Source organism: Drosophila ananassae, chromosome 2L (assembly GCF_017639315.1).
Source record: "Drosophila ananassae strain 14024-0371.13 chromosome 2L, ASM1763931v2, whole genome shotgun sequence".
Classification (NCBI taxonomy): Eukaryota; Metazoa; Arthropoda; class Insecta; order Diptera; family Drosophilidae; genus Drosophila; species Drosophila ananassae.
The window spans coordinates 11,117,948-11,142,024 of NC_057927.1; the positions used below are offsets into that span (position 1 = coordinate 11,117,948).

The following is a 24,077-nucleotide window of genomic DNA, read 5'->3' on the forward strand; positions in this document are numbered from 1 at the left end:
CATAATTAGAACGCACTCAGATTTCTTTTCATCACATACTCCTATAGCTTATATCTACACATTAACTTACTCATTTATTAATTTTATCGTTGTCGAGTCAAATCCCAATCCTGATCAGTTTCGTAATCACTCCACGGTGTTCGAATGCAGTCGCATTTCTTGTGATCTGATGTCGTCGATTGGAGGAGCCTTGAGCAACTAAATTCCAATTCCACATGGCCGAATTAGATTTAACTGTCTGTTTCCCTTTCAACCCAATTGTTTTTGGGTTATTTTCAAAAACTCATTTTTTTTGTCGTTGCTCGGGTGCAACTCACTCAAGTTGAGCGGTCGAAACAAACTGAAGATGCGGTGCACATTCTAAAATGGAATAAGCGACGTGCGTGCGTGCATGTGAGAGTCGTGGATCGCCAAATTTATATAAATAGAAATAATCACAAATCTATATTTGAAGTTAGAAGAATTTTCAAAACACGCTTTACGTTCAAGAGTAACGTAAAACTATCGATAGTTCAAGTTATTTAAATTTCATTTTTCAAAAACTCGAAATAAAGTTCAGCAATTCATTTTCTTCCTATAAAACAAATTTAAGTTTTTATCTTAATAAAAGTGAAAATAACAAACTTTTAATCCTTTCTATATGTCAATAAAATGATTAAGGTGCTACCCCATATATTTATATACATATTTCTATAAATGTATATAATCTAATATATTTATATATTTCTGTTAATATATAAACAGTCCCAACAAAAATTGTTATATTTATAAATTAGTTTTACTCCCCAGTATAATAATTTAAGGTAAAATTAAATCTAAGGTAGAGGCAAAAGTAATAAACCAAATTGTAGCTTATTATCTTTCAAAAAAGGCGCCCTAGAAAACTATCTTGTTTTCCCACCTTTTTCACCAGAAGTCTGGGCATACTATTTTTCCCAGACTTAATTAAAATCGATAGTGCCGGCTCCTTAAACGATATATTTGACATCACCGACCAAAAACGTGAACTAAAGGCTGCCCTGTCTGCTGTCTGCTAAGAAATTGACAGTTTTTATCTTTATTAACGTTGAAAGAGCCCTCCCATCACACAAAAATGGTAAGTTAGGTCGCAAATAAGCATCTTGGCCCCACCGGAGGCCGAGACATGGATTCCGTTTCAAGCGGCACGCGAATGTAAACATAACCTGCAAAGAAGCTTCTCGCAAGCCGAAGACATCTGCTGACTAATCGCTGTATTTCGCTCCACTCCTTTGCTCCCTAGCAACCGCAAATCGTGCTCCTCAAGGAAGGCACCGATACGTCCCAGGGCAAGCCGCAACTGGTGTCGAACATCAATGCCTGCCAGTCGATCGTGGACGCGGTTCGGACCACCTTGGGCCCCCGCGGCATGGATAAGCTCATTGTGGACTCGCAAGGCAAGGCCACGATCTCTAACGATGGTGCCACTATCATGAAGCTGTTGGAGATTGTGCATCCAGCTGCCAAAACGCTGGTGGATATTGCCAAGTCACAAGATGCCGAGGTAATTGAATGCGACTGCTGACAACTGAAGCACGTGACTACATGAAGCTTGTTTATTTTACTGTAGGTTGGTGATGGAACCACTAGCGTGGTCCTGCTGGCCGGAGAATTCCTTAAGCAGGTCAAGCCCTTCGTGGAGGAGGGTGTTCATCCTCGCGTCATAATCAAAGCCATTCGCAAGGCTCTGCAGCTCTGCATGGAGAAAATCAACGAGATGGCTGTGCAGATTGAAAAGCAATCCAAGGAGGAGCAACGCGCTCTGCTGGAGAAGTGCGCCGCCACCGCGATGTCTTCCAAGCTGATCCATCAGCAGAAGGACTTCTTCTCAAAGATCGTTGTGGATGCTGTTCTGTCCCTGGACGAACTGTTGCCGCTTAACATGATTGGCATCAAGAAAGTGACTGGCGGATCCCTTGAGGAATCCCAGTTGATTTCAGGTGTGGCTTTTAAGAAGACCTTCGCCTACGCCGGTTTTGAGATGGCACCCAAGTCGTACGACAAGTGCAAGATCGCCCTCCTTAACATTGAGCTTGAGTTGAAGGCAGAGCGTGACAACGCCGAAATCCGCGTGGACAACGTTAAGGAGTACCAGAAGGTGGTCGACGCCGAGTGGCAGATCCTGTACAACAAGCTGGCCAAGATTCACGAGTCTGGCGCCAACGTGGTACTCTCCAAGCTGCCCATCGGCGATGTGGCCACACAGTATTTCGCCGACCGTGATATTTTCTGTGCGGGCCGTGTTCCTGAGGAGGATCTCAAGCGTACAATGAAGGCATGCGGCGGCGCCGTCATGACCACCGCCAACGACATCAACGCCAGTGTGCTCGGCCTTTGCGAGCATTTCGAGGAGCGCCAGGTGGGCGGAGAGCGCTTCAACCTGTTCCAAGGTAATAATCTTAATTTTATGTTTGTATCACAGTTGTAACCACAAACACACTATTTTTTTTAAATACAGGATGCCCCAATGCCAAGACTAGCACTCTGATCCTGCGTGGTGGCGCCGAGCAGTTCCTGGAGGAGACAGAGCGTTCCCTGCACGACGCTATCATGATCGTCCGTCGCACCATCAAGCACGATTCCGTCGTTGCTGGAGGCGGTGCTATTGAAATGGAGCTGTCGAAACTGTTGCGCGACTACTCGCGCACCATCGCTGGCAAGGAGCAGCTGCTGATTGCCGCCATCGCCAAGGGCTTGGAGGTTATTCCTCGCCAGCTGTGCGACAACGCCGGCTTTGATGCCACCAACATTCTCAACAAGCTACGCCAAAAGCATGCCCAGGGTGAGTAATCAGCTTCTTTAGTCAAGTGGTGGTTCGGGAGTCTCCATGACTCACTATTATTTTATTTCTAAAGCTACCAAAACTTAGGGAAAAGAAGAAACATCTATGGCACTTACATATATGGACCTCTTTGGAAATCCTCATTGAAACAAAACCACTTCTCTCAAATCCAATTTAATCATAAAGATCACTTTATTTTTCACTTCTTGAGTTGGTCATGCCAGAGACGGAAGCAGGGTTCTTGGCAGAGACCAGGTTTGTCCGGACAAGAGTTGCACATAAACTTGCTGAACTGCAGCATCCCGCCTTTGTGGCAATTGCGGCAGTTTTTCTTCGCCGGCTTCCCATTATGCTCAATGAGTACGGCTTCGTGGCGATTGCTCGTGGACGGTACTGCCTTATTTTCCTTAGCTTTCTCTTTCTCCACTGGTTCCTCGAGTTTTCGGGGGCTGATGGCGACGGGCTCTGCTACTTGCTCCTCCCGCAGCAGCGATTTGATTATGGCCATACGGAACTCCGCATAGGTCTTGAGGCGTCCTCCCCTGGCGTTTTGGGCATTGGCCATGTATAGCAGGTGCGCATTGTAGACCAGGATGTTGATAAGAAAGATGTCCAGCCTTTTGTCGGCGGGAAGTTCTTGGGAGCCCGGCTGGTATTGGATTAGTTGCTGTCGACTCTGGTTGCCCGCCTTCAACTGCCACTCCAGCTCCTGGATCAGCTTCGGCCTTGCGTTGGTCTTCTGCATAGACATTTCCTTGGCATATATTGCCAAACAGTCGGAACTGAAGAAGTAAAGGCTCTTTTCCCTCCGCCGCCATTTCCCCATCATCAGAGGAGAAGCGTAGCTAGTGACGATTCGATTCGGTTGCAGTTGTTGGTGCACCAGGGCCTTGCTGTTGCCGTACCGGTTCCTGTCCAGCAGCCCAGTGCAGTAGGTCTCTCGCTTGGCCAACTCGTGGGCCAAACCATAGCTGCCATAGAACTTCGATGCATACACAGTTCGTCCGCTTTGGGGATCGCCCATTAACTTCAGAGACACTCCGATCCTGTGCTGGACCAGTTGCCGGGAATTCCGCACCCAGGCAGCTGAGTCTTCGCGACGCACTATTTCTGGCAAGAGCTTCACTACCAGGCCACTTTGCTCCGTCAGCATGTGGAGAACCAGGGAGTTGCAGCGAAACCGGCAGGGCAGATCTTCCAGGTAGTTGAATGTTCCCTTCCAAAGTACCACTGGGTCGTTCAGCACCAACTGCTGTCCACAGACGTACAGTTCGTCCATGCTCTCGTTTATAAAGGTCAGGAGGGGAATACTGTCTTTTTCCTTGCCTTTATCGGTGGGCAAACAATCAAAGCTAAGCCACTGCAGCAACTTCCGATACCGGTCTTCGGTCATCTTCTCCGAGAAACCAACAAAGCCGAAATACGTGTTATTTTTCCAGTAGTCCGCCAGATCTTTGAGCTTCAAATCGCTCATCAGAAGAGAAAGGCCCACAAAGGTTTCCACTTCTTCGGGAGTGGTGGGTGCCGTCCCGCCACGAAGGTTGATAGCCTGAGCCAGGGCGGCAAAGAACTTGTAGCGGTTGCCCAACAGCAGGTTAAAATATTGCTGCGGGCATTGAAAGCGTTTTGTGCCCTTCAGGCCAGTTTGTTGCAACGGCGTATGGAACTTGAAGAGCAGCCTTGTGGTCGCCTGCTGGGAAGTCCACTCAGGGTCGAACTCATCCGGCTCATCTATTTATGAAGAAGTTACATAAGAAGCAGACACTCAGTTTTTGGGCGGTGGTGGTCTTACCCTGGCAAAAGACATCCGATGATTGGTAGTTTAGTTCCGAGTAGCCGTCTTCGTCCGAGTCGCTCTCCTGGCGGTTCAATTCGCTAAGATTGGGATTGACGGACGTACGCGGCTCTGTTGCCAGCTGGAGCTGCAACTCCGTGAGGTCCGGCTTGACGTCCGCCGTGCTCAGGTCGTAGTCCGCCAGTGCCGGGTACGAGTCCAAGGGCTCCTTTTTGATGTCGACGCTTCGCCGCTTCACCGGCGATCGGTGGTCGTCCTGTCGAGGTTTCAACTGTTGCTTACGCTTTCTCCCAGAGCTAGACATCCTTTATTTTAAATTATTTTTGTAAATAAAGCGGAAAAAATCAGAGGAACGTCAAGAAAATGCAGCGCGTGTTTTTCGGCTGCCTCTCTCTCTCTCGCTCGTCAACGAGTGCTGTAGTGTGTGCTCTTTTGCACAGCAGAAAAAAGTCGTTTCGCGGGCTATACGTAGGGTTGCCACATTGTCAGTAAATTAGCGGTTACAAATTGTATTTTAAATATTGTGGAATGTACATTTTTTAAAAACTTTATCTTTTTTTTATTTAACAGGTGGTCAATGGTTTGGTGTGGACATAACCAAGGAAGACATTTCCGACAACTTCGAGCAGTGCGTGTGGGAACCATCGATTATTAAGATCAATGCCTTAACAGCTGCCGCCGAGGCAGCCTGCATGGTGCTGTCCGTGGACGAGACAATAAAGAGCCCGAAGGCCGGAGAACCTCCTATGGCTGGCGGTGGGCCCATGGGAATGGGCCGCGGCATGGGCAGGCCCATGTAAAACTCATCCAGAACTTCAGAAAGCACACTAATCATCTACTCACTTGCATTTCTATCCTAATTTAACACAAACACGTATTAGCCGGTCATACTTTCGCATTTTCGAAACGCACTACAGAACAACAGCAAAAATAATTCACTGACCTATCTGTATATGTTTAATAATAAACAAAAAATTAAAAAGATTTGTATAACAATTCAAATGTCGTTTTAATCGTAACATAGTGGCAACTCCAGTCTGCTGCTGTTATTTCTCTGTTAACGCTGACTGTGCTGTTATGCGCACTTCCGAATTAATTCAATCCGTCACGTAAATAAACAACTTATAATGGGAAATCACAAGGTTCTGAGAACCGCAGGATGCAATCTTCGATACTCCATGTACGAGTTCATCGAGGCGGTTCACAAACATTCCATAATCTGGGAGCGACGACACCCGAACTTCCACAACCGGGAACTCAGGGATCTAGCCTGGCAGCAAATCGGCCAGGAGCTGTGCAATAATTTCGAGGGGGCCAGCGAGCCAGAAAAGCAAGAAATTGGTATGTTCTGTATAAATTTTCTGTGTAACTACATAATAACGTTGTAAATCAGTTAGAACCCTGCTGAAACGATGGAAAAACACACGGGATAGCTACTTGCGTGTAAACCGACTCCGTCAAAGTGGTGAAGAAGTGGCCAGAGCTTCATACATCTACGAGAAAGAGCTTAGCTTTCTGTTGGGCGTTAAAGCAGAGACTGATGACGACGACGAACCTCTGAAGGAGGAGCCCAAAGTCAGCCCTGTCAAGCGAAGACGCCTAGCAGCAAGTCAAAGAGCACCCCTAAAGCGGCGATGTTCTTCTGGGCAGGAATCCGACCAAGAGCCTTCCCCGCAGCCCGAAAACATGGAATTGCTCTTGGAAGACATACCGCCTATCACCGCTGAAAACGGGACGCCACAGAGCGACCCTAATGTCAATATACACGCCACTCCCGCCTACGCATCCACTTCCACTGCCTCCTCTGATCCCGATCAGGCCTTCTTTGACAGCATCAAGCCTCACATGCAGAGGATGTGTGCCGACCGCAAGCTCGACTTCCAAATCGAAGTGCTCAAGATACTTCGTAACTTTAAGCCCAATTAAACATAGATTTTAAAAATTAAACCTTTATTATTGGGTGGCTATTGGGATAGCGATGACCATTCTTATATTGTTATCGTTATCGGAAAAACAGTTTAGCGCTAAATTTAAAAAGTTCCAATGTGCTTCATGTTTAGTATTTACAAAATGTCCATCTTTCTATTTGCCCTTTCATTTTTCCTTGAACCAATAATCTTGTTAAAACGATGATGCTTATAGAGAACTTTGTTGATGATGCTTATAGAGAACTTCACACAATAACCACAATACGTACCACAACCACAATCCTACTTATCCCCCAGCCAATATTTTGTTTCTAGATTTTGATACAGAATGGCGGGATTCAGCTCGAGAATCGGATTAAAATTGGCCAACATACAGCCATCGCTAGCGCCCATATTGTCCTTCCATGCATCTTTCCCCACTTCTTGAAGGAAACCATCAGAAAAATTGAAGAAAAATCTGAAAAAAATTTTGTTTCTAGATTTTGATGCAGAATGGTGGGGAATCGATTTAGAAATCGTTTAAGGTATTCCGCTCAAGAATCGGATAAAAATTGGCCAAGATACAGCCATCGCTAGGGCCCCTATTGTCCTTCCATGCATCTTTCCCCACTTCTTGAAGGGAACCACCAGAAAAATATAACAAAAATCTCAAAAATATTTTGTTTCTAGATTTTGATGCAGAATGGTGGGGAATCGATCTAGAAATCGTTTAAGGTATTCCGCTCGAGAATCGGATGAAAATTGGCCAAGATACAGCCATCGCTAGGGCCCCTTTTGTCCTTCCATGCATCTTTCCCCACTTCTTGACCCCCAGAAAATTTGAAGAAAAATCTCAAAAATATTTTGTTTCTAGATTTTGATGCAGAATGGTGGGGAATCGATTTAGAAATCGTTTAAGGTATTCCGCTCGAGAATCGGATGAAAATTGGCCAAGATACAGCCATCGCTAGGGCCCCTATTGTCCTTCCATGCATCTTTCCCCACTTCTAAAACGGAACCCCAGAAAAATTTAAGAAAAATCTCAAAAATATTTTGTTTCTAGATTTTGATGCGAAATGGTGGGGAATCGATCTAGAAATCGTTTAAGGTATTCCGCTCGAGAATCGGATGAAAATTGGCCAAGACACAGCCATCGCTAGGGCCCCTTTGTCCTTCCATGCATCTTTCCCCACTTCTTGAAGGGGACCCCCAGAAAATTTGAAGAAAAATCTCAAAAATATTTTGTTTCTAGATTTTGATGCAGAATGGTGGGGAATCGATTAAGAAATCGTTTAAGGTATTCCGCTCGAGAATCGGATGAAAATTGGCCAAGATACAGCCATCGCTAGGGCCCATATTGTCCCTCCATGCATTTTTTACAACTTTCGAAGCGGATCCCCCAGAAAATTTTGAAGACAAATCTCAAAAATATTTTGTTTCTTGATTTTGATGCAGAATGGTGGGGAATCGATCTAGAAATCATTTAAGGTATTCCATTTACGAATCGGATGGAAATAGGCAAAGATGCACCCATCACCGTCATCTCGATCAGAAGGTGATCCTGATCAAGAATATGTCTTCTTTAAAGAGTTGGAGATGTCTCCTTCATTGCGTTACCCATTTTTGACCATAAATATAATTCCCTTGTAAGATTTTAAAAACATTCCACCCATAGACTTATTTATTTTCAATAATATCAAAGATGATTCTGAATTCAATGTCGTTCAATTTTTATAATATAAAATGTACTTTTTTAAGTAAAACCTTTTAACAAATTTTCGAGTTTCGTAAATATGTTAGTTTCAAGAGACAGAGTGCATAGGTCAATCACATGTATTTTTAAATAATGGAAGGTACCCTTTTAAAAAAAAATATATATGAGTTATAAAAATATAATGCTTAAAATACCTAACCAATAGTATACACATTTATATAAGAAATCAAATAGGACATTTTTTTAGGATACCCTTTGTGGTACGTATGTACATATGTTGTTCATACCTATCCCATGCAGAGATATAATATTTAAGTATAAAAATAAACTGTCAAAATGGTAAATAAGCCGTTGGATGTTCGTTGCGACGGCCCGAAGCGGTTTGACCAGTTTTTATTAATCAAAAAAATAGTTAAACCTGTATTCATATGGCTTGTCTCTTTTGTGGCAATCGAGTTTCCATTATGTATACAGATTTCTTCATGGCTTTGGTCCTATACAAAGACCCACATTTATGTATTGAGTATTTATAACTCGACACTCGAGACTCGGCACCCCTAAAAAAAAATCACCGAAGACCGTTACGAAATTTTTAAGGGTAACTAAGTAATTCATATAAGGTATCGCCTTACAAGAGCTCCACGCTGCTCGAGGTTCCTGAGAGCCCCGAGGGGGGTACAAAACGTTACCCTCGAAAGGACGCCCCACCCTTTTGTGAGCATATGGTGTTCGTCTGTATTTTCCATAGTCGGCACTTTATTTCCCACTTTACAGCATGTGAACTGAACAGTGGTTGTTTCGAGTTAACAAATTTCGGCCCTGCGATCGAGGCCCTGCCCTGAACGCTCACATTAGCGACGGATCCGGACGGCAGCTGTTGTTCGGCACTTAAATGATCCCCTATATTTTCCGATCCCTACTACCTGCATCTGCTCAATGAATGTTCCTGCCTTTCCAATACACTCGAAAAAATTGTATACTTAAGGACATGAAATAGTTTGTTTTCTTAGGCTGTTTATTTCTTATGGAGAAACAATTTTCATTTTAGTAAAAACTAATTATACGCTTAATAATTGGTTTTATGTTTTTCCAGGTGTAATTAAACCCCTCATGGCTTGTCCTTCCCCTGCACTCTCCTTCAACCCAGTACCTGTTCTGTTCGTTCTATAGGTTCTTGTTTTATTAGAACTGCATAATGGACAGGATGTCCCTTCAATGGGTTTTTCGGTTTAGGAGTCCGGCTGCCTTTAGGATGGTGCAGCCAAAGTCTTTGTCCTCAGGACTCTACCCTAAGTCTATTCCTAAAGTGTATCTTAAGCGTGCTGTGGATGAGTATTTTAAAATCTCAGGTTGAGTTGTCCAAGATAACCACCTGTGAGTTTTGGTACCTCTGCCACGCTTGCTCCGCCCTTTCCAGTAACTCTCCAATTTCCTGCCGTTTGTTAGGGATATCGTACTTCTCCAGCACCAGTTTAAAGAGTACGTACTCCAAACTGCGAGCACCACCAAAATTAGAGGGATCGCGCAGAATGTCTATTAGGCTGACAAACTTTCTGAGCAGCTCCACTAGCTGCCCAAAGTTGGTCAGATTTTCGAGACTGGCATCCACGGCATTGACGTATCGCAGGCTCAGCTTCAGTGTCCTGGCCAAGTAATTGCTTCTGCCAGCCAACGGGGAGAGTTCTGCATTTAGTTGCTGGACAAGACTCCTAGTTTCAAGAACATTTTTCAGCGTGAAGTCGTTGAATTGGTCCTCATTCGACCACTGTCCAATTGGTGAGGCAGTTGTAGCTTCACTGTCCACCATTGTGATCTCATTGTCCTCCACCAGAATGGTCTTATCGATCACCTCACTCGAGTTGGGAGGCTGTTTGTCATTGAAATCCAGGGAGAAGTGGAAGGTCACGTTGCTCTGCAAGGATCAGTTAGTTAGTTGATAATCCTTTAATATTTCTTTCACAAAACCGTGCCTGGACTAGGGAGAAGGTGCTCAGGATTATAAGAGCACTGGCTGTGACTGCTGCGATGCAAAAAGACATCTCGTCGAGGGACTAATATACGATTGACTGATTCCAGGCCCAAAAAACTCCTGATCAGACCACTCAATCTCAGCTCGGGAGGCTTATCGATCGACGTGGGGTTATCACAACTATTGGGTCGGAGGTGGTAGATCGGCAGATCGGCAGATCCATTCATTGACTGAATTCTCTGTGTCCAGGAGAGCAGGGACGCGAGGAGTCCGTCTATGTGTCACGTGGTGCCTGTGATGTGAAGTACACTGAGAAGAGAGGTTACCTAAGTTGATTTTGAAATAAATATAATATTTTAAAAATATGTAACACATAACTAAATCGTGGCTAATACTTTCTACTCTTCGAATTTAATGGCAGAAAACTTATTTCAATTCTGTAGGTTATGATGTTTTGTTAAATACTTATTCCAAATAGTTATACTGTCTTTTAAGCTTTAAGCCTTCAATTCTGATCCATCTCGTGCTGTTAAAAGCTCTCAAACACATTTCATTTCATAGAGTTTGGAAATAGATGGATCGTTACGTATAAAAAACGTGGATCCATAAAACAAATGTAAAACCCGCATGCTTTTTATTTCGAATTTATGAATCATCCACTTTTTTTGGGAATTTGGGATTTTGTTTGAAGCAACTTCCGTTGTGAATTTTGACGAAATACTTCAGGGACTACATACATCTGCCGATTTCTGTCCTTATCAAGTATTTGAAGTAACAACGACCGCAATCGCTATTTTCTGTTTACGCGTGCAATAATAATTATAATCATACATACGTATAGAGACCACTATAGCGATAAGGTGCGAATGCTATCGGCATACTTATAAAAGTACATTTGTTTCAACGAGTATGTGCCTTTATTTAGAAAATAATATCAAAGCAGGGCAGGCAGGGCGATAGGTTCACTTGAAGAACGACATAAATAAAAAACAAAATAAATACAAACGTCCACACAAATGTGCGAATAACAGCCCGGGGGAATCAATGGAAGAAATTGCGCAGCGAAAATAAATTATTCCATAGCTTGAAAAATAACAAAAACAAAAAAGAAGAAAACAAAAAAAAAACATTGACACACACTCACATGATTCGCCATACAGATATATTTTGTATTCAGAATAAAATTTACATTCTGGGTATATTAACTTTTTCCAAAAGTCTGCTGAAGTACTGAAGAAAAGTATCTGAAAGAGTATCTGAATCTGCGTATCTGAAGCTATCTTTTCCCACATTTTATATTTATATTTTGTTTTTGGCAAATACATTCATACGTACTTACATACATATGTTTATAAAGAAAATTAAGAAAAAGTATTCGCAGGCGGGGGGCGGACGAAGGGAGTTGGGTTGGGTGATGATACGGGGGGATACGAGGCCAAGGGGTCGTTGGAGACCAACGCACAAAGCTTGTAAATACACACAGACGAGGCCGTCGGTGAGCTCCCCCGTTTCTGGTGTGAGTGAACGCGTGTGGCGGCTACGCGTGTGTATCTTACAGATACCATTTGCGTAGAAATATCGCATCCAACCAGTCCCAGTCCCAGTCCCAGTTCGAGATCAGTTCATGCGTACTGCTTGTTTTGCGCCAGCCCGTTTTGATACCCTGGAACAAAGAGTCAGTAGGAGGTTTCTAGGTTTTACTAAAAATTAAGATCATGTTTTAATGGAAAATACGATCAAATAAAAGCAGTAACTTTACTTGAAAATCTATACAAAGCTTGGAAAAAAAACAAAAATCCAAATAATTATTTTCTTTATTTTAAAAGGCTATATTTTATTAGATTTTCATAGAATAAATTATTAAAAATAAAATATTAAAGGGTAGATATATGTTTAATCAGCTATTTTTAGTTGACGTGAAAACAAAAGATAAAAAATAATGTTTTTTGCGAAACCACCTCCGCACCTCTCGAGACTCGTACTATCGCAATTAGTTGAAGCAAAGCGCCATAAAAATAAAAAAGTAGCAACAGCAACCGAAATAAAAACAAAATTGTTTACGCTTTTGATTTGGCTCGAGTCTAAGTGTATGTACTATGAATTTATGTAGCTATGTATCTGCTATGTATGTATGTGCTATAGTCTTTATCAGAAGAGGGTGGTCGGTCTGAAATCATTGAAAATGAAAAAGCAGAAAAGGGGAAAAATAAAAGACTGCTGTCTCAGTATAAAATGAAAGCAGCGGGGAAAGCTATTTTCATGTACAAATATGGTCAGCCTACACACTTATTTTCCTGTATTCAGAGTACTTTTTTTTCATGTTCAATCGAAGATACATAAGTACAGAAAAAATGCATATAATGTAAGTATATGAATATGTATGAAGATACAAAGTACAAACATAGATACTCAAGACTTAGCCAAGCGGTAAACAACGACACCGAATTCAAAACCGAAACCCATTGCCAACTTTGTGAGTCGTCCACAAATCCAGTTTTCTTTTGCGACATCGTTTATAAAGAAACCCAAACGAGATGGTAAAAAACAAACAGACCTACAATGCGCTACTACACATACAAAAATTATAAAACACAATATATATTTTTATTTTAAAAAGATATTTATAAAATATGAGTATTTTGTGACTTATTAAAAATCTAACCATTATTTTTCCAATATAAATTTTGAAATATTTTAATGGAGAATTTCTCTCAGTGCTACGACTGGCACGATCAGAGGTGAAGCGAGGCACGTATACCACCAGCCATTTGGTTCGAGCAACCTCTAGAGAAATCCACCTAGATAATACTAGTTTGCACAGCCAGTGAGTCATGCTGTTTTTTTTTCCACTTACCTGTAAACTAATCCAAGCCACTTACTTTTCCTTTGCTCTTTTCAGATCCATCTTGGAGGTTTAAGAACCAGTTTGATCTTCAGGAGGGCCTTTACTTTGTTGTCCTTTAGAAGATAATAGCTCCTTTAGTTGTAGGTCCAATGGTCCATTGAGAACACCCAATATAGGTGGTCCATTGAAAATACCAAATCTCTTTGTTCATTTTTTAGGGGATTTGGGATATTGGATGGGATGGGTGGGGTGGTTTTGGAGGGCTATAGTGGGTGTTCTGGAGGGGATCTATTCTTCGATTGTTTCATCGTTAGGCAATTATTTAGGATTTCTTTAGTTTTAACTTGACTTTATGCTTTCAGAGCTCTTAGTATAAATGTTTCTCATATTTCGTACATATATATTTTGTAATTACATTTACATTGGTATCTATTATGTGTATCTTTTTAATAAAACCTTTAAACTTTATCGTTATCTTGATGACAGGTTCCAAAGGAATCTATAAAATTCTTCAATGTTGCGTATATGTTTTTTTATTTTTATAACTCACAATGCCGATTAGCACTTATCAGATATTTATTTAAGAGTTTCTGCAACATTAATTTATACAGATGTTTACTAACACAGGGGTGTTATTTTCTTAGAAATGAAATAGAGTTTATTGTTACACTGGAGGGGGTATTCTAATATTGGTGTTTGTAAGATTGCTTATCGTTTTATTGTATCTTGTAGTTTGTGTGAAAGCACTGCTCTGTTTCTTCTGCATTTATACTTATTTTTAATACCATTTTCCAGTTTCGATCGTCGTGTCGGTGTATTTTTATACCCTTGCAGGGATATCTTGTATATATTTTTTAAATATTGGAACACTGTATGTGTTGGAGATGGCCTCCCAGTCAGATAACTTCACATACCTTTCCGATTTACAAAAATAGCACCATCGGCCTCCATGTTGGGGGAATTATAAGGATCAGACATAAAACAGAGTGCTTTCAAAATACCTGCAAGAGTATACATATATATAAATCATCATCATCCACACGAAGCTAGCCTTCAGTATTCAGTTCATGTTTGTTTTGTAATTTCTGGCCTAGAAATCGTACTGAAAAATGGAGTCTGAAATATGTTGCCCATGTGTTTCGATTTCTGAAATGTGTTTTGCCTAAGATAATATAGGCTTGTTATGGTAATTAGATTGCGATTCTAATGGAAAATAAAAACACAAATTTGTTGTTTTTCTTAATTATACAAGGCTTTAATAAATCACTTTACGAAAGCCGTGTACAATTGTTTATTTTTTCTATTGCTTTGTGGTTGGTTGAGGGTTGATTTCTTTTTCAAATATTTGTTTTTTTTTCTTCTTTCAAATGTTACAAGTTGACTTGGTTTTAACACAATACCAATATTGCTTTAAATGTTTTTCTTTCATCTGATTTTATTTTAACAATCGTTTCTATAATTACAGTATTGATTAGCAATTTTTTTCTTCTCTCTTCATAATCGTACTCATCCTAATGGTCCATAGACGGCAATTGTGTGGGTTAATTAATTTTACTTTTCCTTCAGTTTTGTATATATTCCAGGTTTAAAAATATAGCAAAGTATCACAAAAAATTGCAAATTAAATTGTAAATTAGATCAATGGGAAATTAATTAAAATATTTAGTGCTTGGCTGCTTGCTTACTTTTTACTTTTTTTCATTTTAGAACGACGAATCTTTTGGCTTAAACAATAATGGGTAAAATTAATATTCGAACTCCAATAAAGTAGTTGTTTCGAATCGTCGTTGCGCTTTTTAAATTAAAATTGAATTTCTTTCAAGGGGGGGGACGGCGTCGGCCGCCGCAGTTGCCTTGGATGGCGGCACACACGCATTGAACTCGGGTCGAGAGCCTCTGTGATCTTGGCCGGGCTCGGTTGCTTTAAAATGGAAATTAATTTGTACTGATTGGTGTTGAAAAATTCGGCGGTTCAAAGCTCGTGTGCACGCAGTTCAAGGCAGAGCTGGGTGGCCTGGCCTGGTTTTGGTCTGTTTTTAGGCTTTCATTTTATTTTTTTTGTTTTTTATAAGAATTAGAATTAGGCTTTTGTATATTTTCTCTTTAATGAAATCTAAGCGTTCTCCTTCCTTTCTCTCTCTGCTTAAATTTAACTCCAGTAAGTAACAAACGTTAGGCTTACACTTAAAAAAATGCAAAATTCTGCGCGACAGGTTCTAGAGTTCTTCATCTGTTTTTTATGAGGGGGGGGAAGGGGAGTGAGGCTGGGGCTATTCCTGAGCACTGCTCGGGTCACCTTCGGCCTTATTCAATACTCTAAGTAGTAGGAAGGTATATGTGTGTGTGGAGTGGGGTGATGGAGGTGTGTGTGTTGGTGTGTAACTTGAAGATACAAGCTTTAAAGCTACCAATATATGACAAATTGTTCAGTATACCTAAACGGTGCTTGACTTTTTGGCTTTTCATTTCAACATTTTTTTTAAAACTATCATTATTATCGAGAGCCTTGTGGTTGTTGGCTCTCTTCATGGTTCTTTATATTATATCTTAGCTCTTTCAGGAAGTTAAACAATATGCGCAAACAAAACTCAAGTGTGCTTATTTCTGGGCATTTCCACTTCCATATTAATAATGGGAGTTTTTTTTCTCAACTTTTTTTTTCTTTTTGGCTCATCACATTTAGGACAATTCACATGACAATAAAAAAAAAAAACTAAAAAATACAAAAACTCACGCTGCCCTGTTCTCTCTCTCTCTCTAACTCTCTATTTCTCTCTCATTCTCACGTAAAACACAAATAACTTTGGATTTTCTGAGGGGGCGGTACTGGGTAGGGGATTGTGGATGGGTGGTGGTGGGTGGGAGAGGGATGCTTAAATAATTTACATACATATCAATGTTAACAATTAATAAGTAATGCTAATAATGAAAATAAGGTACTGGGTTCAAGTGTTTCAGTATTGAGCATCAACGAATAGTTAACAAAGTAGTTCATTTCTCATTCCCTATTCTAGCGACATCTACTACTATCATCACTCCTCCAACTTTCATTTCGCTTTGGAATTGAAACTTGTTAAGAATATATAAGTTAGATCGTTTTCACAATTAGTTTCTCACACGCCAAGCGCAAGATCAAAAATATTTCTTCTTTTTTTTTTTTTGATAAATAAAATCTTGCTTGCGCCTATTTGCTATTTCAAAATCGCCATTACACATTCTTAATTGCAAGTATTTGATGTTAACACTCTTATCGTTCTTATTCTTACATTTTGTTTTTTAAATCGATTTACATCGTTTTCGTTTATAAAATTTTATTTGAACATTTTAAGCATTGTTCCGCCTTCTATTTACAATTCAAGAATGTTTAAATTAGAATTTGTTAAAGCCTTTCACAATTAAAGTTTAAGAATTAATTATTAAAGTAAGCATGTTTCGGGGGGTGAGGGGGTCATGGCTTAAATATTATTATTAATTTTTTAATTTTGGGCAATTGGTACTTGGTAACTTTTCTTTCGCGACAATTAACTAAAAATAATGGAAGTATCTAGGTAGGTCAAATTGCAATACGTGAATTTCTATCTTAAGGTAGAGGAGAGGTTGGTTGTTCTGGCAAGGCAGTTGCCTGTTTTGCCTGCGCTGCTGCTCTGCTGCGTCGCTGCTGATCTCGCCGTTGGCTGCTCTGCTGCTGCGGCGTCGGCGTTGGCGTTGACGTCGGCTGCTACTCTGAGTTTACGTAGTTTTTTGTATTTTTTTTTTCCTTTTTTTTTTGTTTTTTGTTGAATTAGTCTTTGTGATTTGGTGGGTATACGATTTTTATGTTATTATTTAGTTCTTTAGTTATTATCGTGTCTCTTCTGTTAAGTCAGCATTATTTTGTTTTTTTTTTTTTAATTTATTACAATTTTTTATTTAAGATTTAAGGTACGTTGCACATTTTGTCCGCTTTTAGGGGGATAAACATAAACTGTACTTTATGCTGCGCTTCTAGCGTCCATTTTTTGAATTACTCATAAATATGATTATACTTTTAATTTTACTTATTAGTTAATTTTCAAGTCTATTTGCGTATCACGTTTAAAACAATGTTCAGTTGTGAAGTATCCGTTGTTAGACATACAAAGTTTATCTTCCCTTTCATCTAATTTTCATTTTCATTCCCATCCATACTCTCTTTACATTCTTCCTTTCTTTTTTCTCTCTTTTCTTTTCTTTTTTTAGCCAGGCGTCGATTGATTGTTGTTCCGGTTTCCAGATTCCAGATTCCTGATTCCAGTTTCCGGTTACCATTTTTCGGTTTTAAGTTTCAGTTTGTCGTCGATTGGCTTTTGGTTTTTTTTTTTTTAAAGTTTGCATTTTGAAGTTGGCAAAGGGTCTGCTGAGGATTGTGTTTTTTTTTTCTTTTCTGTTTAGCGGGGAATTTTGCATTTTTTATTTGTTGTTTTTTACTATTTATTTGTTGTCTTGTCGTTGTTGTTGTTGGTTTTATCGATTGTGTGAGGATAGTTGTTTGTGTATTGATTTTATTTTCATTTTTGCTTGAAACAGTTCTCCTCCTTCTCCCCCATATAGCTTCTCGAATATGGGCTCTTGTTTTATGATACACACTTGAGATCACAAACATTACTCTTTTTTTACGCTTTTCTTTCTTTTCTTTTTTTGTTTTGGTTTTTTTTTTTTTTTGTTGTTTAAAAAAGTTCAATTTTTCAGTTGAAATGTTTTCGTTTTTTTTTTTTGAAGGTTTTTTTTTTCATTTTGCTTTTTTTCTTTTATTTTATTTCTGTTTATTTTTTTTGTATCATTTTATTTTTCTCATTTCTTGTATTTTTTTTTTTGCATCTCGTTGACGGGTTCGGGGTCCACCGGGGTTCAATCCATATTTGTCGGTCGGTTGTTTCTCAATCCACTCGCTCCGTTTCCGGATACTGCTGCCGCCAGGACTCGGATCCTCCAGCGCCAAGGTTACGACTGCACGTTCAGAAGGAGCTTCAGATTGTGCGTGTCGAACTCGTCGAGGAGATTGCGCTTCGATGAACGCACCATCGGCATCAGCGGCATCTGGAACTTGGGCAACGACATCGCCGCCATTGGCCTCGCCGGCTTCTCCTCCGACTTGGACAGAGTCCAGTGCTGGGGTGGCTTTGGGAGTGCCGTAGGAGCCGGGGCGTCGAAACACTTGCTGCCCGCAAAATGCGTCAGTGCGGTGGGTATGAGTGGGTGCTGCTGCTGCTGCATAGTCTGGGGCGAAACCTTTCCACCCAGTGGCGGGCTCTTGCGCTGCTTCCGAGCCGATCCCCCAGCGGCCGCCACCATGGTTGGCGAGAAACCTCCGCCCAGAATGGTGGCTGGCGACTGGCGCACTGCAACTGATCCCTGTGGAGATCGTCCTCCTCCATTCCTCCTGTTGTTGTTGGCAAAAAAGAAGGCTCCGCCGCCGCCGCCGCCTTGCTGCGGTGGTGATTGCCGCTGCTGCTGCTGCTGCTGACGGCGCTGGGATCCGGCGGACTGGGACTGGGACTGCCTGGGCCGCTGTTGCTGATTGTTCGGCGTGGAGAGGCCGGACAGGATTGGGGTGCAGCTAGTGGGCGAGGAGGAGCTCAACAAATTGGAGTTGTTGGGTGTAATGTTTGTACTGCTGGCAATACTGTTGGAATGTGCAGTTACCAAGGGCGTGACTGGCGAGGATGCTGATACGGATGTCGGGGATGGGGATGATGATGATGCTACCGAGGGGGATGCAGCGTTGGATGCTGCTCCCTTTTTCAATCGTATGGACTTGGTGGCGGCTGCGGTTGTCATTCTGATGTTGTTCCTAACGCTATTGTGCGAGTATGTCATAGTAATTTCGTCGTCGTCTCTCTCACTCCTCTTCTATTAAAATTTCTGCTCTTTTTGCCTTTTTTGTTTTTGTTTTGTTTTTGGTTGCTTCGCTAAATTAATGCTTAACGTTAAATATCACACGCACTTAAATCAATTATTTTTCTTTTTTTTTTTCTGTTTTTGTTTATAAATCGAAACCAAACTCGGTGTCTCTGCTCTGCTATCGCTTTGTTGTCGTTTTGTTGGCGGATTGCTTGGGTCGCTCGTATTTCTTCTTCTTTGGTTCTTATCGCTAAAGATGCTCCGTCCGTCCGTCCGTCGTCTTTCTCCACAAAATCCAAATTTGAAAAATTCCAGCGAGCACGCACGTAGGCTGGCCCCTCAGCTTCTGCTTCTGCTTCGGTGTCCGTGGTCTGGGTCTCGCTTCTTATGTACAGCTGCTCTTTACTTTAGTTTAACTTGTAGCGTACAATGTATGTATTGTTAATCAGTCTGTTGATTTATCTCTTTCTCTGGTTAAGCTATCCTTAGCTCTAATTTTGCAAATTCTCGTAGTAGCTGCTGCTGCTGTCGCATTTAAAGCCGTGCTGATCCTATGACGGCGGGAAGTGGTGGGGTAGAAATAAGAGAAAAATATAATTATAACTAGATATAATATATAGAAAAAAAAATAGCAAACTACAGGTAATACAGGGTTGAAGAGGGAACAGGATATGTGTGTATAACAGGGAACAGAAAATCCCAGGAAGGGGATGGCCTGGACTATAAGACTTGTACGATTTCCAGGTAGCAACTACCTGTAAGAAATGTAACCAGCAAGGCATTATCACTTCTGTGCTATTTACGTCAACAAAAGGTATTATATTTGTTTGGCCCCAGCCGCCGCTACATACATACTGGGGATTGAGGACCCGGGGACGTCAGAGACATACATACATACAAACAGATACCATAGCGGAATACCTGAATTAATGAATCAACACACATTCATACATTCGCCCAAATACATACATACAACCAATACAATTGCGACTTACTTTTTCGCTGTAGACCTCTGACACGAACGCTCTCTGGGCTGGCTCTTCTATATGTGTGTGTGTGTGAGTAGCGCAGTTATCGATTGCTCGGGGATTTTCTCGACACTTTGTTATACAGATTCCGAACGTGCCGAAGCGTTATATATATATTTATATATATATATATAGAGATATATATATGTATATACAAAATGTGTTGAGTTTGGGTTAAAAGTTGCCTTGATTTTGTTGATTATATTCACTTTAAAAATGTGGCGGAAGTTGATTTTGGTTGTGTTTTTGTTGGTTTTTCCTCTTTTTCTTTTTGTTTTTTTTTTCAAATTGGATGGGTTTTCTGGGTGTATGTGTGTGTGTGTATGTGTTCGCTGTGTGTATATGTATATGTATTGTAAAATCACTTTCAAAATGGCGACGGGCTGGCTTCGTACTTTTATATATATATGTAATTCCGCTTAAAGCTTTCTCTCCACTCACAGACAAAGGCTCAAAAAAATCACACTTTTAACTGATTCTGATTCTGATTCCGTATTAGTTAAACTCTATGTACACCACCGTCTATTGCGCAGCGCTCTGTTTTGTAACTTTTGGCTCTTGTTTTTGCCTAATTCGCTCGCAAGTACCCCGTTTCTTTGTGTGCGGTTAGCTTCACTCGTTGTACTCCGACGCGTATTAAAATATTGAACGTTACACAAATATCTGGTTTATATCACTTAAACTTAAGACATTTACAATATATGATTACATATATATAATATATTAAGCAGAAACTTTAATCGATTCTCCCTTTTCTATCTTCTTCGCTCGTTCTTTTTTGCGCCTCGGTACGCGTCTCTCGAAATTCTCACCATGACTGGTCACATTATGGTAGGGAACACCATTTTGTCACCTTCGGTTATAATACCCTTTGGAATTTTGAACCCGTCGGGGTGGTTGCATTTTCATAAAATGGTCACACTAGTTTTTAAAATATCGATAGTTGGCAGCACTTATCTAAACGATAGTTGCCAACTATCCATTTCTTTTCCGTTATAATGCTAGATCTAGCCATTTTTAAACTGAAAAATCAATAACATTTTTGGAATTTTTGCTATTTTTCAATTATAATGGAATAATGAGAATATAATTCTTTCTATCTAATTTTTATTCCGCAAAAATTTATAATATTCTAGAATCTAGATAAAAATATTTATCCCATTCCATCTTCATATTGGGCTAATGGTTAAATTTTATATTCTTATAAGCTTAATCAGTAAATTTTAAACAAAATCTTTATTTGGTGGGAAAAATGGGGAAAAATAATCAATCTCTTTTTATATAAATCTGTATTCTATAATCTCTGAGGTCCTTGACATGCCGATTCTTAATTGTTTATTCAAATTTATGTATTTATATAGACTTCAGATTCGTATAAACCCCTACACTGTAAGTAATAAGAAATAAATGTAAAAATGTTAATCAAATATATAAGCAAAAAGTATAAGTATTTAAGCTATACACTATAGAAAAGATTCCCACTTTGCGTTGGACTATAAAAACAACAAATTAAGCTAATTAAAGGCGTTACGAAATAATCCATTTTTGGATAGGTTAACAAGTATCTTATGTTGATGTCGAATGATTGAATGAGGAATCTACGCCTTCAAAATTTTTTTTTTGCAATAGCTTACAAAGGCATCATATTCCGGCACATTTTGGAAAATACTTTTTTCAGGACTTTATGTGGAAAACTTAAAAAGCAGGTAGTGATAACCGCTTTCAGCCGGCAGCCCATTATCTATCCAAATTGCTGCCCCATAGCCCCATCATCTCGTTGAGTTTCTATTGTCATCCCACAGGGCAGATACAAACAGTGCACTTTATGTTTACTTGAATGTTTTAATCCCCATCAATTCGTATATGTGTGGGTTGAGGTGAGAGATACGATTCCCATCGGATTTTCTATATGACTATATGTATATCGCCTATATGCTCTCCAGCGCTTCTGAGCTAGTGGTTGTGGGAGGTCGTCTATTGTTTGTGAGCCTGGCTTTGGGCTATAGTCGTATATAAAGGTGATGAATCTCGTTGTCAAATTCAGTTCACTTCTAAAGCAACTCGGAGCCGGTTTTTGCACAAGTCCATCAAATATATTTTATTAGTGATTTCGTGGAAATTTGCCATTCAAAATGCGTTTCGCTCTGTTTGTCTTTCTGGGTAAATATATAATCTGATTTTGTTTTGAATAGATGAAAAGGCATCCATTAGAGCCCTGATTATTGCCCCAATAATCACCTGAAAATTTTATTATTCTGTGTGCTATAGAACACATTTTATGACGTGTTTGGCGTTATGGTTGCTTTCTCCTTGGTTTCAAATGGGTGGAGATTTGAAAGCCTTTTAGTTAATAATATCATTCTTCCTTCTTAATTTTATCAGCCTGCTGCCTTTTGGCAATTACTGTGGCTATCCCAGCCAAGGACAGTAAGAAGCCTGCTGCTAATGCGTGCGTTAAATCATGTGGGGATGCTTACGAACCCATTTGCGGTAAAGCCAAGAATTCCAACAAGGAGCGCCTCATTACCTTCGGAAGCCCTTGTGTCATGGCCAACTACAACTGTCAGCACGCCGACCAACGTAATTATTCTTTTATAATATCCATTTGAAAATCTATTAAATTATTATTTGTTTCGTTTAGAATTTGAACAAAAATCAAATGGCGAATGTGGAGGTGGAGCCAGCGTACTCCTTTCCTAAATACAGAGTCGGACCACCATATTATATTTCTGCTAGATTACTTCAAACCATAATGATGCAATAAAATTCACATTTTTATTCCAACGGGAACTTTTTATTTCTCTTGAAGAAGCTTAGGTTTGCATAACAGAACATAAAATTTAATTAGCTCCCACTACTAGGACAAAAAGTCCCTTTTCAAACACATTCATACAGATCAGTTCCAGCCCTTACACAGTGTCGAATATTGTTCTATCAAATACCCTCGAAGCAATCACGCGACCAATCTGAAATACATAAATATCGTTGTTTAATCCTACAAAAAGACAATTTACGATTCTGCTATCGCACTACTCACCACTCTCAGATCTATAGCAAACTACGACCTAATGCCAAGTAAATATATAGTGTATTGTATTCTGTAGATTACTTATAATTGTGTTTAGTAGTTAATGGTATATGCACTCGCCGAAACGATGTGCTTCTCAACTTTCAAAGATTCCGGTCCATTCGCTCAGTTGCCCTGCTTCTTTTGCTGCTTGACCTTGTAGTCGGCTAAGGCGGCTTTGATGGCATCCTCGGCCAGCATGGAGCAATGCAGTTTCACAGGCGGCAAGCGCAACTCCTTGGCGATGTCGGTGTTCTTCAATTTTCCAGCTTCGTCAATAGACTTTCCCTTGACCCACTCGGTGGCCAGCGAGCTACTGGCGATAGCTGAGCCGCAGCCAAAGGTTTTGAACTTGGCATCCACAATCTTGCCATTTTCGTCGACCTTGATTTGTAATTTCATCACATCGCCGCAAGCGGGAGCCCCCACTAACCCAGTGCCCACGGTGGCATCCTTCTTGTCCAGAGATCCCACGTTGCGCGGGTTTTCATAATGTTCAACGACCTGTCGAAAAATAAACACTTGTTAGTCACTGATTAAGCCATTACCGGGTTTATCAGCTACGTGCCCCCTTATTTGCTATTTATCAGAACGAAAACACTTCGTAGTCTATACTAGAGTTCTAGATATTACGAAAGACCTTGTGCGCCAAAAGATAGGTGACTTACATTTTCATGGTACAATGCCACGGGAACGCTCTGGACGCGTTTCAACTGCGATCGCAACAAACGGGATGAGTTACGAACCAACGACATTTTTAATTTTGTTATTATTCAAGCAAAGAATTAGCCAAGAATCTGTTGTGAAATTCGAATATTGAAAGCAAAACACACGGTTTCTGCGTGTTACTTGTCGGCGAGATATCAGCTGTTAGTGTAACCGTTTTGCGATGATGGTATATTCCTCTTGCTCTTCCTAGAACATGAAACACCCTGTTATTTCAAATGCAATTGTGCTAGTTATTTAAAAAAATATATTGTTTGAGTTTAATTAAGTATCATGGAATATAATTGAAGGGATGTAATAAGTACAGACTTTCCACTAAGGGTTTGATAATGGTTCTAATCGAATAATCATATAAAAATTAATGTTC

At 40.4% G+C, this 24,077-nt stretch overlaps 7 protein-coding genes and 1 long non-coding RNA gene across 8 annotated transcripts; 4 read left to right on the forward strand and 4 right to left on the reverse strand.

Annotated features, from left to right (window-relative positions):
- The first annotated feature begins 934 nt into the window (after nucleotides 1-934).
- On the forward strand, nucleotides 935-5,591 carry LOC6500970 (T-complex protein 1 subunit eta). The gene is made up of 5 exons (XM_001954236.4): nucleotides 935-1,096; nucleotides 1,262-1,522; nucleotides 1,589-2,408; nucleotides 2,477-2,800; nucleotides 5,166-5,591. Exons 1-5 carry the CDS (start codon nucleotides 1,094-1,096, stop codon nucleotides 5,393-5,395), a joined length of 1,638 nt encoding a protein of 545 aa, XP_001954272.1. The 5' UTR covers nucleotides 935-1,093; the 3' UTR covers nucleotides 5,396-5,591.
- LOC6499623 lies at nucleotides 2,959-5,127 on the reverse strand. The gene is made up of 2 exons (XM_001954237.4): nucleotides 4,593-5,127; nucleotides 2,959-4,531 (listed from the first exon to the last, which is right to left on the reverse strand). Exons 1-2 carry the CDS (start codon nucleotides 4,897-4,899, stop codon nucleotides 3,000-3,002), a joined length of 1,839 nt encoding a protein of 612 aa, XP_001954273.1. The 5' UTR covers nucleotides 4,900-5,127; the 3' UTR covers nucleotides 2,959-2,999.
- A 60-nt stretch (nucleotides 5,592-5,651) lies between the features above and the next one.
- On the forward strand, nucleotides 5,652-6,537 carry LOC6500971. Its single transcript, XM_001954238.4, has 2 exons — nucleotides 5,652-5,936; nucleotides 5,989-6,537. Exons 1-2 carry the CDS (start codon nucleotides 5,723-5,725, stop codon nucleotides 6,519-6,521), a joined length of 747 nt encoding a protein of 248 aa, XP_001954274.1. The 5' UTR covers nucleotides 5,652-5,722; the 3' UTR covers nucleotides 6,522-6,537.
- A 2,676-nt stretch (nucleotides 6,538-9,213) lies between these two features.
- On the reverse strand, nucleotides 9,214-10,495 carry LOC6499622. Its single transcript, XM_001954239.4, has 2 exons — nucleotides 10,187-10,495; nucleotides 9,214-10,128 (listed from the first exon to the last, which is right to left on the reverse strand). The coding sequence occupies exons 1-2, from the start codon at nucleotides 10,253-10,255 to the stop codon at nucleotides 9,562-9,564; spliced, it is 636 nt and encodes a 211-aa protein (XP_001954275.1). The 5' UTR covers nucleotides 10,256-10,495; the 3' UTR covers nucleotides 9,214-9,561.
- A 1,190-nt stretch (nucleotides 10,496-11,685) lies between these two features.
- On the forward strand, nucleotides 11,686-13,654 carry LOC123257444. Its single transcript, XR_006507522.1, has 3 exons — nucleotides 11,686-11,860; nucleotides 12,901-13,009; nucleotides 13,085-13,654. It is a non-coding gene; the product is annotated as an uncharacterized LOC123257444 (long non-coding RNA).
- A 596-nt stretch (nucleotides 13,655-14,250) lies between these two features.
- Nucleotides 14,251-20,770, reverse strand: LOC6499621 (putative protein TPRXL). Its single transcript, XM_001954240.4, has 2 exons — nucleotides 19,885-20,770; nucleotides 14,251-19,440 (listed from the first exon to the last, which is right to left on the reverse strand). The coding sequence occupies exon 2, from the start codon at nucleotides 18,863-18,865 to the stop codon at nucleotides 17,990-17,992; it is 876 nt and encodes a 291-aa protein (XP_001954276.1). The 5' UTR covers nucleotides 18,866-19,440; nucleotides 19,885-20,770; the 3' UTR covers nucleotides 14,251-17,989.
- A 1,150-nt stretch (nucleotides 20,771-21,920) lies between these two features.
- Nucleotides 21,921-22,701, forward strand: LOC6500972 (vasotab). Its single transcript, XM_001954241.4, has 3 exons — nucleotides 21,921-22,077; nucleotides 22,300-22,497; nucleotides 22,559-22,701. The coding sequence occupies exons 1-3, from the start codon at nucleotides 22,050-22,052 to the stop codon at nucleotides 22,615-22,617; spliced, it is 285 nt and encodes a 94-aa protein (XP_001954277.1). The 5' UTR covers nucleotides 21,921-22,049; the 3' UTR covers nucleotides 22,618-22,701.
- Nucleotides 22,684-23,869, reverse strand: LOC6499620 (iron-sulfur cluster assembly scaffold protein IscU). Its single transcript, XM_001954242.4, has 3 exons — nucleotides 23,653-23,869; nucleotides 22,955-23,488; nucleotides 22,684-22,883 (listed from the first exon to the last, which is right to left on the reverse strand). The coding sequence occupies exons 1-2, from the start codon at nucleotides 23,737-23,739 to the stop codon at nucleotides 23,111-23,113; spliced, it is 465 nt and encodes a 154-aa protein (XP_001954278.1). The 5' UTR covers nucleotides 23,740-23,869; the 3' UTR covers nucleotides 22,684-22,883; nucleotides 22,955-23,110.
- Between the last annotated feature and the right edge of the window lie 208 nt (nucleotides 23,870-24,077).